Source organism: Rhinichthys klamathensis, unplaced genomic scaffold, assembly GCF_029890125.1.
Source record: "Rhinichthys klamathensis goyatoka isolate OS25496 unplaced genomic scaffold, OSU_Roscu_1.1 h1tg000041l_1, whole genome shotgun sequence".
Classification (NCBI taxonomy): domain Eukaryota; kingdom Metazoa; phylum Chordata; class Actinopteri; order Cypriniformes; family Leuciscidae; genus Rhinichthys; species Rhinichthys klamathensis.
In genome coordinates this window covers 307,656-324,978 of record NW_026606588.1, presented here as the reverse complement: position 1 = coordinate 324,978, position 17,323 = coordinate 307,656, and the positions used below count along the sequence as shown (strand labels likewise).

Sequence of the window (17,323 nt, the reverse complement as noted above, 5' to 3'; positions counted from 1 at the left end):
TGACAAAAAAGAAGATAAAAGCAGTCAGAACTGTGAGATAAGTTGCCATTGTTGTTTTATTCGGTGTGAGAGTGTGAGCTTCCATAAGTCGGCTGTGCAGAACTGCAGTAAGAGGACGACGAGCTCGTTTAGTCACGTGACGTCGACGGCCAAATGTGTGTGTGTTTGAGATGTGTCGTGTGTGTGAGTTCTGTCAGAATATCTGCGTGATCCTTCAGGCTCGAGAGTTTCTGAGAGGAACCACACGAACAAACACTGATGATCCTGTTCCTTCACATGTTTCATTTGTTTACAAGCGTCTGTGATATTAAATCAGCACACACACACACACACACACACACACACTCAGTGTTCGTCTGGACCAGTTTCTATGCTGTCAAAGTTGTCTAACACAGTTTGTTTCCTCCGCTCTGTGTGTGTGTGTGTGACATTCAGTTCATCTCATCACACACTGTTTCTCTGCATGTAAATAAAGATTATTTAACAAAACTCGTTCTGCACTGTCATATTATCTTTAGCCAATTTCATATTCATGCTTTGGCTCAAGTCTGGTGAATCTCCAAATACACATCATCATCATCATCATCAACGTACAATAAACTTCAGGTCGAACGTTTCTGAAAGAAGTCATTCCAGAAATACATCCAGAAATCACTCTAATATGAAGATCTGATGCTCAAGAGACATTTATGATTATTATCAGTGTTGATCAGTTTTGCTGCTTCACATTTTTGGGGGAAACTGATATACATTTTAATTTTTAGAATTATTTGATGAATAGTTCAAAAGAACAACATTTATTTGAAATAGAATCTTTTGTAACATAAATGTACATTTTTATCAATTAAATGTGTTTTTTATCACACTTGAACAGCAGTGTATCACCATTTCCCCCAAAAATCTGAAGCAGGAAAACTGATCAACACTGATAATAATCATAAATGTGTCTTGATCATCAGATCCTCATATTAGAGTGATTTCTGAAGGATCATGTGACATAAAGACTGGAGCAATGGTGCTGAACATTCAGCTTTGATCACAGGAATAAATTACACTTTACTGTATATTCACATAGAAAACAGATGATTTACATTAGAATAATTGTAGGAGCCATTTCTGACATTTATGTTGAAGTTAATTTAATGACCCCTGCTGGTGAATCATGATCTTACGGTCTTGGAACAGAAGGAGTTAAATTTGCACACCTGTGCCAATTAGTGGCATTAAGGCAGACAAAGGAGGATTCTGGTTGAACTGTGTTTTGGACGTTGGAAATGCATGGACGCCAGCAGGCATATGGTTTTCAATTTATTTACTTGTTGGTTTATTTATCGAGAGAATCAAATACTATGCTGGAATAAAACGAACAATCTATTGAAACCCCTGAGGCGTCCGAAGTGACTTACTGGAAGGCACTACAATAATATTTCACTGTTTTATTGTGGATCAAATAAACACAGCCTTGTACATAATTACATTGTAGTTACTCCAAACTTTTGACCATCTAAACTGAAGAGAGATTTGCAAGAAGTGTGTGTTACTTACCGGAGTCGAACTGAAAAGGCAGAGCAACTGATTTCATTCTAATGAGAATAACCGTCAGTGATGATAAGAGCAGGAGCAGAGAGAGTGAAGTGTGTGTGTGTGTGTGTGTGTGTGTGTGTGTGTGTGTGTGTGTGTGTCTGTGATCCGAGTCTCTGGCGTGTGTGTGTGTGTGGGACTGAAGCTCTTGCCTTTTTAGGAGACCCTGATCTCAGCTCAGAGCCACTGATAAAGTCCGGAGCGAGTTCAGATGATGAACCTCACACACATACACACACACACACACACACACACACACACACACACATCTCTCTATCTCTCTCTTTCTCACACTCTCTCTCTCACACACACACACTCACACACACATCTCTCTATCTCTCTCTCACACACCCTCTCTCACACACTCTCTCTCTCACACACTCTCTCTCACACACACACACTCACACACACATCTCTCTATCTCTCTCTCACACACCCTCTCTCTCACACACACACACACAGCTCAGCGGGAGCAAGGTCACATCCAGATTTGCGGAGCTTGATTTGATGCTGTCGGCTCATGGAGAAGTTCCGGGCTGCCATGGTTCTGGGAGGACTGGGAGACGCGCTGGGCCTGCGCTGGGAAGCGAACACCTCGGGGACGCGGATCCAGGAGGAGCTGGCGGCCCTCGGGGGCCTGGAGAAGCTGAAGCTGGAGCCGGAGCACTGGCCCCTCAGCGACGGGGTCCTGATGCACATGACCACAGCTGAGGCCCTGGTGACCGGTGGGACTCGCACACGCGCACACACACACACACACACACACACACACACTCAGAAACAATACTTCTATTCAGCAAAGATGCATTACATCGATCAAAAGTGACATTTGTAATGTTACGGAAGATTCTGTTTCAGATAAATGCTGTTCTTTTGAACTTTCTATTCATCAAAGAATCCTGAAATAAAATTGTACACTGTTCAACACTGATATTAATCATAAATGTGTCTTGATCATCAGATCATCATATTAGAGTGATTTCTGAAGGATCATGTGACACTGAAGACTGGAGTAATGATGCCGAAAATTCTGCTTTGATCACAGGAATAAATGATATTTTAAAGTACATTAAAATAGAAAACAATATTCTTGTTCTTTCTGTATTGTTGATCAAGTAAACGCAGTCTTGGTGAGCAGAAGAGACTCTGACCCCAAACTCCTGATCCGTGTCACTAATTACTTCAAGAGAATTAATTCGGGAAAACTTTCATTTGTTAAATAAACTAGTTAACGTGAACTAACAATGAACTAAACTAAAGTTAATCTTCACATAGTAATATGAAAAGTTAGTTAATGCACTGTGAACTAACATGAACAAACAATAACTATGTTTCTGACACACAATGCTTTAAATTATTGCATTATTGCATTGTTTTCTCCCCTCGTCAGTGAGAGAAGTCTATAAATGTGCCGTGTGTAATCTCACACACACATCTCTCTCTCTCTCTCTCTCTCTCTCTCTCTCTCTCTCTCTCTCTCTCTCTCTCTCTCTCTCTCTCTCTCTCTCTCTCTCTCTCTCTCTAGTGTTTGCTCTCGGAATAGGGATGAATGCATGTGGAATCCCTCTGAAATGCGGATTGATTATAATACAGCGAGCGATCTTTCCTCTGCATGACTCACTCACACACACACACACACACACACACCTGATAACAGACCCAGAATAGAGCTGGCCGTCCGTGACACGCGATAATCTCCGGGACAGGACTGTCGTGACGGGCTTCAGGGAAGATCCACCGGGAGCCTGAGGTCCAACCGCAAATAACCCTTTCACAAAAACAGTCTATTAGCGTTTGTTTATTCATAACTTTTCCAGAATGTTCTGAGAAGTTCCCTGAGACTAACCCAGATAAACAGCCCGTCTTATATCAGAGTCGCTTTGAAAACTAACGCATAATATTGCGTTCCTGGTTGCCATTATATTTGTAAAACAATAATATCTTAGTAAAAACCTAAAGTAATATTGACTAACTCTGTATCATTTGAAAGCTTACAATCTCTAGTTTTCATATTCGGTGGCTGTTTTTTTCCAAATAGATTACAGAGGAGCAGTAATTTATCAATTTGCAACAAGAATATTTAATATTCATTAGACGTGTTTAGGCCTTTATTTTGAAATAGCTATAAACATGAAAGATTGGTAGAAACTTCAGTTTGTTTTCATGCCAAGAGTTCAAAAGATAACAACAATTCAATTTTATGAGGAAAAAAAGGTCTGAAAATGTTTTAAATATAAAGAAAAGTATTATGGATTATCGATTAGTGACGCGGCGCGAGCTTTAACGCACATATGTGCTCTTTTAACGCGTTTATTAGAGGTTGAATTCAAATCAAATACTGCCAAACCATCCATACTACTTCTGAATAGGATGTCTACTTCATAAATTGTATGAAAATGGTTCAGATCACTCAAAAGACATATGGAAATGGAGGCGCCCGCATGTGGTCACTAATGGAGTCTGGCTGTCCATCTTCTAGTGAAAAAGTTATTGCGCCCAAATTAAATCTCTCTGAAGCTCATTTATTGAGATGTCAACCTAAAACTTGTTCAGATTTTTGGCTTTCATTTTCTTTCAGTTTTAGAGTAAAATATATTTCGTAATATATACACTCACCTAAAGGATTATTAGGAACACCTGTTCAATTTCTCATTAATGCAATTATCTAATCAACCAATCACATGGCAGTTGCTTCAATGCATTTAGGGGTGTGGTCCTGGTCAAGACAATCTCCTGAACTCCAAACTGAATGTCAAGAATGGGAAAGAAAGGTGATTTAAGCAATTTTGAGCGTGGCATGGTTGTTGGTGCCAGACGGGCCGGTCTGAGTATTTCACAATCTGCTCAGTTACTGGGATTTTCACGCACAACCATTTCGAGGGTTTACAAAGAATGGTGTGAAAAGGGAAAAACATCCAGTGAGCGGCAGTTCTGTGGGCGAAAATGCCTTGTTGATGCTAGAGGTCAGAGGAGAATGGGCCGACTGATTCAAGCTGATAGAAGAGCAACTTTGACTGAAATAACCACTCGTTACAACCGAGGTATGCAGCAAAGCATTTGTGAAGCCACAACACGCACAACCTTGAGGCGGATGGGCTACAACAGCAGAAGACCCCACCGGGTACCACTCATCTCCACTACAAATAGGAAAAAGAGGCTACAATTTGCAAGAGCTCACCAAAATTGGACAGTTGAAGACTGGAAAAATGTTGCCTGGTCTGATGAGTCTCGATTTCTGTTGAGACATTCAGATGTCAGAGTCAGAATTTGGCGTAAACAGAATGAGAACATGGATCCATCATGCCTTGTTACCACTGTGCAGGCTGGTGGTGGTGGTGTAATGGTGTGGGGGATGTTTTCCTGGCACACTTTAGGCCCCTTAGTGCCAATTGGGCATCGTTTAAATGCCACGGCCTACCTGAGCATTGTTTCTGACCATGTCCATCCCTTTATGGCCACCATGTACCCATCCTCTGATGGCTACTTCCAGCAGGATAATGCACCATGTCACAAAGCTCGAATCATTTCAAATTGGTTTCTTGAACATGACAATGAGTTCACTGTACTAAAATGGCCCCCACAGTCACCAGATCTCAACCCAATAGAGCATCTTTGGGATGTGGTGGAACGGGAGCTTCGTGCCCTGGATGTGCATCCCACAAATCTCCATCAACTGCAAGATGCTATCCTATCAATATGGGCCAACATTTCTAAAGAATGCTTTCTGCACCTTGTTGAATCAATGCCACGTAGAATTAAGGCAGTTCTGAAGGCGAAAGGGGGTCAAACACAGTATTAGTATGGTGTTCCTAATAATCCTTTAGGTGAGTGTATTTTATATAAAATATAAATAATTATATTTTTACATTGTACATTTTCATACTCAAACTTTTGTTCTGTTTCACTTTCATTTCACTTCTACAATAATCTGGCAAATGTCTTCTTTAAAACAAGACCAACCACAGGTTTATATTCCAAAGCATTCTAGTGATTTGTATGTCTATAAGGGGGAGACAGTTAAAGGGTTAAAAAGTTACTAATTGCATTACTTAGTTACTTTTTTTTTTATAACAAAAAAGTGATATTTTTGGGCAAATGTAAAGGCCTTTACTCACCAAAATTGAAATACTAAGGTTGAAGGAAATGCATATGTACGTGTGTAAGATGCGCCGCTCAAACAAGAATACGCAGGAGCGCATGCGTTCAACACTTCTCCAATAAAAACAAGATCAGAAACAAATACGTGGGTCAATAATAATGCATATTTCTATAATTTGCCGTTATGCTGATCAGAAGTTGAGGGAGGGGTCACTTGCTCAATCTCATCACACGTCAGTCAGTCAGATAGCCCCGCCCCTAACACCACATGTGATTGGTTGAGTCAGAAGTTGAGGGAGGGGTCACTTGCTCAATCTCACTTCTATAGTGTTCTGCAGTGAAATATGAGCCACTCATGAGATTCTCCGCTTCAGGGCTGAAAGTTACTGTGAAAGTAAAGCATTACAACATTGCGTTACTCCCTTAAACAGTTACTAATTGCGTTACTCAATTACTTTTTAAGAACAAACCTTTCAGCTGTTCTGCAGAACTGAAGAATACAGGAGAGGAACGTGCAACACCACCAATAAAAACTAAAAATCTAAAGTCATTTCTGCTTATGGTTTACTGAATCATGGAAGGACAGAAGCAAGTGCATTGGTCAATAAAGTGAGATTAAATGCATTAAAATATTTGTTTTATTTAACATTAATTATTGGAGGTTTGTTTAGTTTTCTGATTTTGCATTTCACTGACTTTTCATTTTGAGGAATACTGACTCTTTTTTTGTGCAAGTGAGATTAGTCAATGCTCACATTTAGTCTAGAACTACACTAACCATCCTGTTTACACACACACACACACACACACACACACACACTCACACACTCACACACACGGTTTCTCTCAGCATGAGGACAGGGGAGCTGTCAGTCCTTGGGAAAGCAAAGTAACTTGCGCTACTTATTTAAAAAAAGTAACTCAGATATATTGTTGTAAATTTAAAAGTAATGTGTTACTTCACTAGTTACTTGAAAAAGTAATCTGATTACATAACTCGAGTTACTAGTAATGCGTTACACAACACTGTCAGTGTCATGTATCGATAATGCCGAGTCTGCAGAAGTTAATCAGTGGCTAATTGAGCTTCAGTTCATGGAGACAGGAGAGTGTGTGTGTGTGTGTGTGTGTGTGTGTGGCCTTCATCTGTTTGCTGTCACGGCCCCTGAGGAGCCCTAATGCGCTCGAATGCCTTCCATCCACACACACACACACACTGTAATCAGCTGCGGTTAATCACGGCTAAACTAGTCCTGACACATGACTACCGCTGCGGATGCCAGTCGTGCTCCAGCAGCCGTGGGATTTGATCGAGTGTGTGTGTGTGTCCTCAGATTACTGGTGTCTGGAGGATCTGTACCGGGAGCTGGTGCGGCTCTATGTGGAGGCCATGGTGTGTCTGCAGGGTCGGGCCCCGGGGCCCAGCACCGCTCAGGGATGCGCAAACCTCAAGCCCAACAACTTCCTGTTAGCCTGGCACACGCCGTTCAACGAGAAGGGTTCGCCAACACACACACACTCACACACTCACTCACTCACACACACACACACAACATCAGCCTCATCATCCTCGCGCTCCGTGACTCATCCTGACACACAGCCCTGGAATTACACTTTTTTCTTTTTTTTGTCCAGAAAGGATATTTTATTTCATTTTGATAATATTATTTATATTTTTTAATTTTTGGGGGGAGATTTTTGGTTATTTTTTATTTTTATTTGCCTTTAAATTACTAGATTTGATCAATAAATAATAAATTAATAGTAATTTAAGCACATTCCTCACATTCTTTCAAAATAACTCACAATTTCATGCATAACCCTTTTAATTCAGCTCTAAATATCTTACACTGGGAGTCTTTGACCTCTTGTGGAATATAATAATAACACATGATATTTGATGCCTCTAGATGGGCTTATAGCTCTATATGGAGCAGAGGAGCTGTACCGCTGGGTCCTAAAGCCAGTTTCTCTTCAGTGTGCGCTCACACACACATCTACACATTATACAGTCTTTATTGGTAAAGTTTTAGCATTTTTAGGTTTGTCTGTGTGTACTGAAGCATTCCACTTATTCCTAAGGGGCTCAGATTGACCCGATTTGTTACTTTTTTTTATTTCAACCACAACACTCCTCAAATCCATAAAAAAATTTGTGTGTATTCGTGGTTCAAGTGCGAAAAAAGTCCTGGGGTCTTGGACCCCTCTGATGAACACTACATTTAAAAAAGCGTTTGTGGTGAAGCTGCCGAGGGAGGCTGCGATGTGTGTGTGTGCAGAAGCGCGGGGTCAGATCTGCTTCTGTTGCTCCTGCAGGGTCGGGTCACGGAGCGGCGACTAAAGCCATGTGTGTGGGGATGCGCTACTGGCAGCCGGAGCGGCTGGACACGCTGGTGGAGGTCAGCGTCGAGACGGGCCGCATGACCCACAATCACCCCATCGGTGCGCAGCGCTTCAGTCGCTCAACCATTACCATTCTGCTTATCGATTCCTAATTCCGATTCCAATTAGGAAAAAAAAAACTTACATATCATTCACATTTAGTCTTATTGCAAAACATTTAATTGTAGCTGAATATCATAAACAGAAATCAACAGGCTAAAGAACACTTTGCCTGTGGTTTAAAAACACCATAGAAAGCAACTAGCCGAACTAATATACATTTCAAGCATTATTAAAGACAATAAACACTCAGTAATTAAAAAAGAACAGATAAAAAATTAGCAATCGCAATGGGTAGATACAACTAAACAAAGACACGATTGAAATAAACAGTGTTTTAAGATTTTTAGTTATTCAGGTTCAGAAACTGTAATCAAATGTACAATAACACTGCACTTTATAAATAAAATATACATTACAAATATACTTAGTTATTCAGTGAAGAACGAGTGAATCTTCTCTGTGTTGTGTTGTGTGATTAGTGTTATTATAGAGACGGCAGCAGGAATATCAGCGCTGTCACTTTAAGAGCTGCTCTATAGTTACTCACGCCTGCACTGAACACAGAGTCTCACGCTTGAAAACTCATATTGAAATGCTCACAAAGGAATCGATAAGAGGAATCGAAATTTAAATTTTATAAGAAGTATCCGATTCCTGGCCTCAAGTCATCGCTTCCCAAACCTACAGGTGAGCATGACCTCACAAGGACCAGCGTCCCTCACTCCTTCACTGATGTGTGTGTGTGTGCGGGTGTGTGTGTGTGTGTGTGTGTGTGTGTGTGTGTGTGTGTGTGTGTGTGTTCTGTGCGCAGGGTTCCTGGGCTCTCTCTGCACCGCTCTCTTCGCTTCATTCGCTATCCAGGGCAGACCTCTGCAGAGCTGGGGTCGCGACCTCTTGACCCTGATTCCCAGAGCCGAGGAATACTGCAGGAAAACCATCCGACACATGGCAGGTGAGACGCGAGAGCAACACGGAGAACACTTGATCAGGGTTGGGGAAGTTACTTTGAAAAGTAATGCATTACAATATTGCGTTACTTAGTTACTTTTTATGAAAAATAATGCGTTATATTACTTTTGCATTACTTTTTCTCAGCTGACCTGGGCTGGGCTTGCTTGTTTGTTTTTTAATAACAACTAAAAAAGTTATAATTTTTGCAAACGTTAAGGCCCTTTCATACCAAAAGTGTACAGAAGATGTGGAGTACAGTAGAATACAGTAGAGAACAGTAGAATACAGTGGAGTACAGTAGAATACAGTAGAATACAGTGGAGAACAGTAGAGTACCGTAGAGTACAGTAGAGTACAGTAGAATACAGTAGAATACAGTGGAGAACAGTAGAGTACCGTAGAGTACAGTAGAGTACAGTAGAATACAGTAGAATACAGTGGAGAACAGTAGAGTACCGTAGCGAACAGTGGAGTACAGTAGAGTACAGTAGAGTACAGTAGAGAACAGTAGAGTACAGTAGAGAACAGTAGTGTACAGTAGAGTACAGTAGTGTACAGTAGAGTACCGTAGCGAACAGTGGAGTACAGTAGAGTACAGTAGAGTACAGTAGAGAACAGTAGAGTACAGTAGAGAACAGTAGTGTACAGTAGAGTACAGTAGTGTACAGTAGAGTACCGTAGCGAACAGTGGAGTACAGTAGAGAACAGTAGTGTACAGTAGAGTACGGTAGTGTGCAGTAGAGTACCGTAGCGAACAGTGGAGTACAGTAGAGTACAGTAGAGTACAGTAGAGAACAGTAGAGTACAGTAGAGAACAGTAGTGTACAGTAGTGTACAGTAGAGTACCGTAGCGAACAGTGGAGTACAGTAGAGAACAGTAGTGTACAGTAGAGTACGGTAGTGTGCAGTAGAGTACAGTAGAGTGCAGTAGAGAACAGTAGAGTACAGTAGAGAACAGTAGAGTACAGCAGTGTGCAGTAGTGTACAGTAGAGTACAGTAGAGTGCAGCAGTGTGCAGTAGTGTACAGTAGAGTACAGTAGAGTGCAGCAGTGTACAGTAGTGTACAGTAGAGTACAGTAGAGTACAGTAGTGTACAGTAGAGTACAGTAGTGTGCAGTAGAGTACAGTAGAGTGCAGTAGAGAACAGTAGAGTACAGTAGAGAACAGTAGAGTACAGCAGTGTGCAGTAGTGTACAGTAGAGTACAGTAGAGTACAGCAGTGTGCAGTAGTGTACAGTAGAGTACAGTAGAGTGCAGCAGTGTACAGTAGTGTACAGTAGAGTACAGTAGAGTACAGTAGTGTACAGTAGAGTGCAGTAGAGTACAGTAGAGTGCAGAAGAGGACAGTAGAGTGCAGAAGAGGACAGTAGTGTACAGTAGAGTACAGAAGAGTACAGTAGTGTACAGTAGAGTACAGTAGTGTACAGTAGAGTGCAGTAGAGTACAGTAGAGTGCAGAAGAGGACAGTAGAGTGCAGTAGAGTACAGTAGAGGACAGTAGAGTGCAGTAGAGTACAGTAGAGGACAGTAGAGGACAGTAGAGTACAGTAGAGTACAGTGGTGTACAGTAGAGTGCAGTAGAGTACAGTAGAGTACAGTAGTGTACAGTAGAGTGCAGTAGAGTACAGTAGAGTGCAGTAGAGTACAGTAGAGTACAGTAGTGTACAGTAGAGTGCAGTAGAGTACAGTAGAGTACAGTAGAGTACAGTAGTGTACAGTAGAGTACAGTAGTGTACAGTAGAGTGCAGTAGAGTACAGTAGAGGACAGTAGAGTACAGTAGTGTACAGTAGAGTACAGTAGTGTACAGTAGAGTGCAGTAGAGTACAGTAGAGTGCAGTAGAGTACAGTAGAGTACAGTAGTGTACAGTAGAGTGCAGTAGAGTACAGTGGAGTGCAGTAGAGTACAGTAGAGGACAGTAGAGTACAGTAGTGTACAGTAGAGTGCAGTAGAGTACAGTAGTGTACAGTAGAGTGCAGTAGAGTACAGTAGAGTGCAGTAGAGTACAGTAGGGGACAGTAGAGTACAGTAGTGTACAGTAGAGTACAGTAGTGTACAGTATAGTGCAGTAGAGTACAGTAGAGTGCAGTAGAGTACAGTAGTGTACAGTAGAGTACAGTAGTGTACAGTAGAGTGCAGTAGAGTACAGTAGAGTACAGTAGTGTACAGTAGAGTGCAGAAGAGGACAGTAGAGTACAGTAGAGTACAGTAGTGTACAGTAGAGTGCAGTAGAGTACAGTAGAGTACAGTAGTGTACAGTAGAGTACAGTAGAGTGCAGAAGAGGACAGTAGAGTGCAGAAGAGGACAGTAGAGTACAGTAGAGTACAGTAGTGTACAGTAGAGTACAGTAGAGTGCAGTAGAGTACAGTAGAGGACAGTAGAGTGCAGTAGAGTACAGTAGAGGACAGTAGTGTACAGTAGAGGACAGTAGAGTGCAGTAGAGTACAGTAGAGTACAGTAGAGTACAGTAGAGGACAGTAGTGTACAGTAGAGGACAGTAGAGTGCAGTAGAGTACAGTAGTGTACAGTAGAGGACAGTAGTGTACAGTAGAGGACAGTAGAGTGCAGTAGAGAGCAGTAGAGTACAGTAGAGTGCAGAAGAGGACAGTAGAGTGCAGAAGAGGACAGTAGAGTACAGTAGAGTACAGTAGTGTACAGTAGAGTGCAGTAGAGTACAGTAGAGTGCAGTAGAGTACAGTAGTGTACAGTAGAGGACAGTAGAGTGCAGTAGAGTACAGTAGAGTGCAGTAGAGTACAGTAGAGTGCAGAAGAGGACAGTAGAGTGCAGAAGAGGACAGTAGAGTACAGTAGAGTACAGTAGTGTACAGTAGAGTGCAGTAGAGTACAGTAGAGTGCAGAAGAGGACAGTAGTGTACAGTAGAGGACAGTAGAGGACAGTAGTGTACAGTAGAGTGCAGTAGAGTACAGTAGAGTGCAGAAGAGGACAGTAGAGGACAGTAGTGTACAGTAGAGGACAGTAGAGTGCAGTAGAGTACAGTAGAGGACAGTAGTGTACAGTAAAGGACAGTAGAGTGCAGTAGAGTACAGTAGAGTGCAGAAGAGGACAGTAGTGTACAGTAGAGGACAGTAGAGGACAGTAGAGTGCAGTAGAGTACAGTAGAGTGCAGAAGAGGACAGTAGAGGACAGTAGTGTACAGTAGAGGACAGTAGAGGACAGTAGAGTGCAGTAGAGGACAGTAGAGGACAGTAGAGTGCAGTAGAGTACAGTAGAGTGCAGAAGAGGACAGTAGAGTACAGTAGAGCGCAGTAGAGTGCAGTAGAGTGCAGTATAGTACAGTAGAGTACAGTAGAGTACAGTAGAGGACAGTAGAGTACAGTAGAGTACAGTAGAGTACAGTAGTGTACAGTAGAGGACAGTAGAGTGCAGTAGAGGACAGTAGTGTACAGTAGAGGACAGTAGAGTGCAGTAGTGTACAGTAGAGTGCAGTAGAGTACAGTAGAGTGCAGAAGAGGACAGTAGAGTACAGTAGTGTACAGTAGAGTACAGTAGAGTGCAGAAGAGGACAGTAGAGTGCAGAAGAGGACAGTAGAGTACAGTAGAGTACAGTAGTGTACAGTAGAGTACAGTAGAGTGCAGTAGAGTACAGTAGAGGACAGTAGAGTGCAGTAGAGTACAGTAGAGGACAGTAGTGTACAGTAGAGTACAGTAGAGTGCAGTAGAGTACAGTAGAGGACAGTAGAGTGCAGAAGAGGACAGTAGAGGACAGTAGAGTGCAGTAGAGTACAGTAGAGGACAGTAGAGTGCAGTAGAGTACAGTAGAGTACAGTAGTGTACAGTAGAGTACAGTAGAGTGCAGTAGAGTACAGTAGAGGACAGTAGAGTGCAGTAGAGTACAGTAGAGTACAGTAGAGTACAGTAGTGTACAGTAGAGTGCAGTAGAGTACAGTAGAGTACAGTAGTGTACAGTAGAGTACAGTAGAGTGCAGAAGAGGACAGTAGAGTGCAGAAGAGGACAGTAGAGTACAGTAGAGTACAGTAGTGTACAGTAGAGTACAGTAGAGTGCAGTAGAGTACAGTAGAGGACAGTAGAGTGCAGTAGAGTACAGTAGAGGACAGTAGTGTACAGTAGAGGACAGTAGAGTGCAGTAGAGTACAGTAGAGTACAGTAGAGTACAGTAGAGGACAGTAGTGTACAGTAGAGGACAGTAGAGTGCAGTAGAGTACAGTAGTGTACAGTAGAGGACAGTAGTGTACAGTAGAGGACAGTAGAGTGCAGTAGAGAGCAGTAGAGTACAGTAGAGTGCAGAAGAGGACAGTAGAGTGCAGAAGAGGACAGTAGAGTACAGTAGAGTACAGTAGTGTACAGTAGAGTGCAGTAGAGTACAGTAGAGTGCAGTAGAGTACAGTAGTGTACAGTAGAGGACAGTAGAGTGCAGTAGAGTACAGTAGAGTGCAGTAGAGTACAGTAGAGTGCAGAAGAGGACAGTAGAGTGCAGAAGAGGACAGTAGAGTACAGTAGAGTACAGTAGTGTACAGTAGAGTGCAGTAGAGTACAGTAGAGTGCAGAAGAGGACAGTAGTGTACAGTAGAGGACAGTAGAGGACAGTAGTGTACAGTAGAGTGCAGTAGAGTACAGTAGAGTGCAGAAGAGGACAGTAGAGGACAGTAGTGTACAGTAGAGGACAGTAGAGTGCAGTAGAGTACAGTAGAGGACAGTAGTGTACAGTAAAGGACAGTAGAGTGCAGTAGAGTACAGTAGAGTGCAGAAGAGGACAGTAGTGTACAGTAGAGGACAGTAGAGGACAGTAGAGTGCAGTAGAGTACAGTAGAGTGCAGAAGAGGACAGTAGAGGACAGTAGTGTACAGTAGAGGACAGTAGAGGACAGTAGAGTGCAGTAGAGGACAGTAGAGGACAGTAGAGTGCAGTAGAGTACAGTAGAGTGCAGAAGAGGACAGTAGAGTACAGTAGAGCGCAGTAGAGTGCAGTAGAGTGCAGTATAGTACAGTAGAGTACAGTAGAGTACAGTAGAGGACAGTAGAGTACAGTAGAGTACAGTAGAGTACAGTAGTGTACAGTAGAGGACAGTAGAGTGCAGTAGAGGACAGTAGTGTACAGTAGAGGACAGTAGAGTACAGTAGAGTACAGTAGTGTACAGTAGAGGACAGTAGAGTGCAGTAGAGTACAGTAGTGTACAGTAGAGTGCAGTAGAGGACAGTAGTGTACAGTAGAGGACAGTAGAGTGCAGTAGTGTACAGTAGAGTGCAGTAGAGTACAGTAGAGTGCAGAAGAGGACAGTAGAGTACAGTAGAGCGCAGTAGAGTGCAGTAGAGTGCAGTATAGTACAGTAGAGTACAGTAGAGTACAGTAGAGTACAGTAGAGTACAGTAGAGTACAGTAGAGTGCAGTAGTGTACAGTAAAGTTACTTGTAATGCGCTCTCCGCCACTGGTCTGATGAGTGTTTCCTGCTGTCCAGAATACCAGGAGAAGTGGTTTTACTTCGAGGCCAAGTGGCAGTTTTATCTGGAGGAGAGAGGGATCGAAGACGGAGAGAGGAAAGCCACGATCCCGGAGCGATACGACGCAGAAGAGACAGACAAGGTCAAACACACACACATCTGGATTAATCACAATAAGAAAAATCATAATTATGATAGCTGTGTGTGTGTGTGTGTGTGTGTGTGTGTGTGTGTGTGTGCAGATGTTCTAGTACTGATGCGTGTGTGTGTGTGTGTGTGTGTGTGTGTGTGTGTTCAGATGTTCTAGTACTGATGTGTGTGTGTGTGTGTGTGTGTTCAGATGTTCTAGTACTGATGTGTGTGTGTGTGTGTTCAGATGTTCCAGTACTGATGTGTGTGTGTGTTCAAATGTTCTAGTACTGATGTGTGTGTGTGTGTGTGCAGATGTACAAGCGCTGGAGTTCTGAAGGCTGCCCGGGTCGCAGGGGTCACGACGCCCCCATGATCGCGTACGACGCTCTGCTCGGCGCCGGCTCCAGCTGGGACGAGCTGTGTAAGCGGGCCGTGTTCCACGCAGGTCAGGCGCGTCTCGACTCGCGGCGCACAGAGCTCAGGCTCAGGGCTTCACATGCGGCCTTAAGCCTCGGTGCTCTCGCGTGTCGCGCAAATCACAGACATTTTATATTTTATTTTAATGAAATTAATGTACTATTGTAGTTCGATAATGTTTTTTATTTCATATTTTGTATTTTTAGGGGATTTTATGGCACTAAATTATATTTACGCTGTATTTATAATCCATTTATTCACTTTTTGAGCATAGACCTGAACATTTAATTTCCAGCGTAAACTGTGGTAAACTGTGGCTTTACCACTGAAGTTTGATCTCTTCTCAAAGACGACACCCGGCAGATTATTGCTGAAGTGAAAAAGTTTTAAAAAGTGAACTTAAAAAAAGTTACAGAATTTTACTTTTATTATAATAATGAATTAATTTGTTACATTTATATAGCGCTTTTCACATTTTTCCATATTGTTATGAAAAATGTGCAAAAACACTATTTTTATTTTTTTTATGAAATATACATTTTCAAAAGCATTTTTTACTCTAAAAATGTGAGAAAATCAAAGCCATAAATCTAAACAAGTTGTGTTCAATATTTGAGGCTGATCTCTCAGTAAATGAGCGTCAGTGAGAGTGTGTTCGGCTGCAGTTCCAAACGCTTCCACTAGAGGAAACTCTCACTCATTTCCAATGCGCGAGCAGCACAAGCGTGACTGATGTTTTCAGGACCATTTAACCGGTTCAGATCATGTCCATTATTTTTTGTTTGTGTTCACACAGCGAGTGCAAAAACCTTTACCAAGTTTCATATCATTCCAATTAAAAAATTTCGGTCAAAAGTGACCGAAGAGCACCAGAGGCTTAAATGAATGTAATAAGTAATAGCCAGAATGTACATCAGTTATTACCCAGAATCCCTCAGGGCAGCAGCTTTAGAGGTTCACTGACCCGTGTCTTGCAGGCGAGGGCAGTGCGACGGGTCTGATCGCCGGATCTCTGTTCGGTTTGCTCTACGGAATCAGTCCGGTTCCAGTCGGACTCTATCAGGATCTGGACAAAAGGGAGAAACTGGAGGATCTGGGAGGCCAGCTGTACCGAGCGGCGTCAGTAGAGAAGTAAAGCTGGACGAGTCTGTCCGTCACACGCCTAGAGTTAAACACACATGATTATACTACACATGCAGTGTTGGAAAATATACTAACGTAATAAAAGTTATCTTTCTGCATGCGGTCCACTAAATAATATTTACAGATACAACTTTTGATTTTATTAATGTATTAGTAAATGCTGAAGTTAATAAGATAAATGCTTTAGAAGTATTTTCCATTGTTAGTGAATTAGTTAACCAATGTGAACAAATTAAACCTAACCCAATCTAACAAATCTGAGTTACTTGAGTGAGGCGCCAAACTCTTCCCTGCTGTAAACTCTCTGACTGTGATCGGCTGGCTGTTTAAACATCATTAAATCTAATAAAAATGGTTTCTCTTGTTTATTAGCATATCAAATATGTCTTATTATACCAGTTAAAGGAGTTTACGGGAGAAGGGGTGTGGTCAGAGCGGTGGTGGGCGGGGCTAGTCCAGTGACTGACACTGCTCAGTTCATTCATTCAGAGATTAAAGATTCATTTGAAGTCTTATTTATGAGCTCTTCCCTTCACTGACTCACTGAACATAAAACACTTTCCCCAGAATCTTAATTAAAGACTTTTAATTGGCTTCATCAACAACTCTAGATAATGTGCACAGCCCTTTCCTCTAGCTGATGATGTCACATGTATTAACCTGTTAGCTGTCGCCGCTCTTTCTGATCACAGATCTGAACCTAAAGGGTTGTACTTCAGGTTGTACTTGACTTTATATTTGACATTAAAATTGGCATTCAGTAACCTTTTTACTACATAAGTACGACTTTTTGTCATTATTATGACTTATCTTATTATTTTGCCTTTTTATCTCATAATGACTTAGTATCTTATAATTTTTACTTTTTATGTAAAGCAAATGCACTGAACTAAACATTTACACACTAAACAACAAAATAATTTGGCCTTTAAAACCGCTAGAAAATCGAAGCTGTATGTCGTCTAACCAAGTGGTGTTCCAAATTTGAAGTTAATTGAGCTGTTAGACGGATTTAAAGTACCGTTTTCATGGTAGTGCAATGTTCAGAACGGGTGTGTAAGCTTTACGAATGGTACCTGATGATGATTACTAGAATATGTGGCTCCACAGAAACACACTTTTACTCCACAGATCTC

At 41.9% G+C, this 17,323-nt stretch overlaps 1 protein-coding gene across 1 annotated transcript; it reads left to right on the top strand.

The window, feature by feature from the left end:
* Positions 1-2,101: 2,101 nt before the first annotated feature.
* Positions 2,102-16,440, top strand: adprhl1 (ADP-ribosylhydrolase like 1). The gene is made up of 7 exons (XM_056246987.1): positions 2,102-2,306; positions 7,014-7,178; positions 7,996-8,121; positions 8,936-9,076; positions 14,513-14,637; positions 14,940-15,072; positions 16,022-16,440. The coding sequence occupies exons 1-7, from the start codon at positions 2,102-2,104 to the stop codon at positions 16,177-16,179; spliced, it is 1,053 nt and encodes a 350-aa protein (XP_056102962.1). The 3' UTR covers positions 16,180-16,440.
* Positions 16,441-17,323: the final 883 nt, after the last annotated feature.

Bases quoted from the DNA above. Each gene is read 5' to 3' on its own strand.
- adprhl1 (XM_056246987.1), top strand. From the start codon at position 2,102: ATGGAGAAGTTCCGGGCTGCCATGGTTCTGGGAGGACTGGGAGACGCG. The intron at 2,307-7,013 runs GTGGGACTCGCA...GTGTGTCCTCAG, and splicing joins AGCTGAGGCCCTGGTGACCG to ATTACTGGTGTCTGGAGGAT. The intron at 7,179-7,995 runs GTTCGCCAACAC...TTGCTCCTGCAG, and splicing joins CACGCCGTTCAACGAGAAGG to GGTCGGGTCACGGAGCGGCG.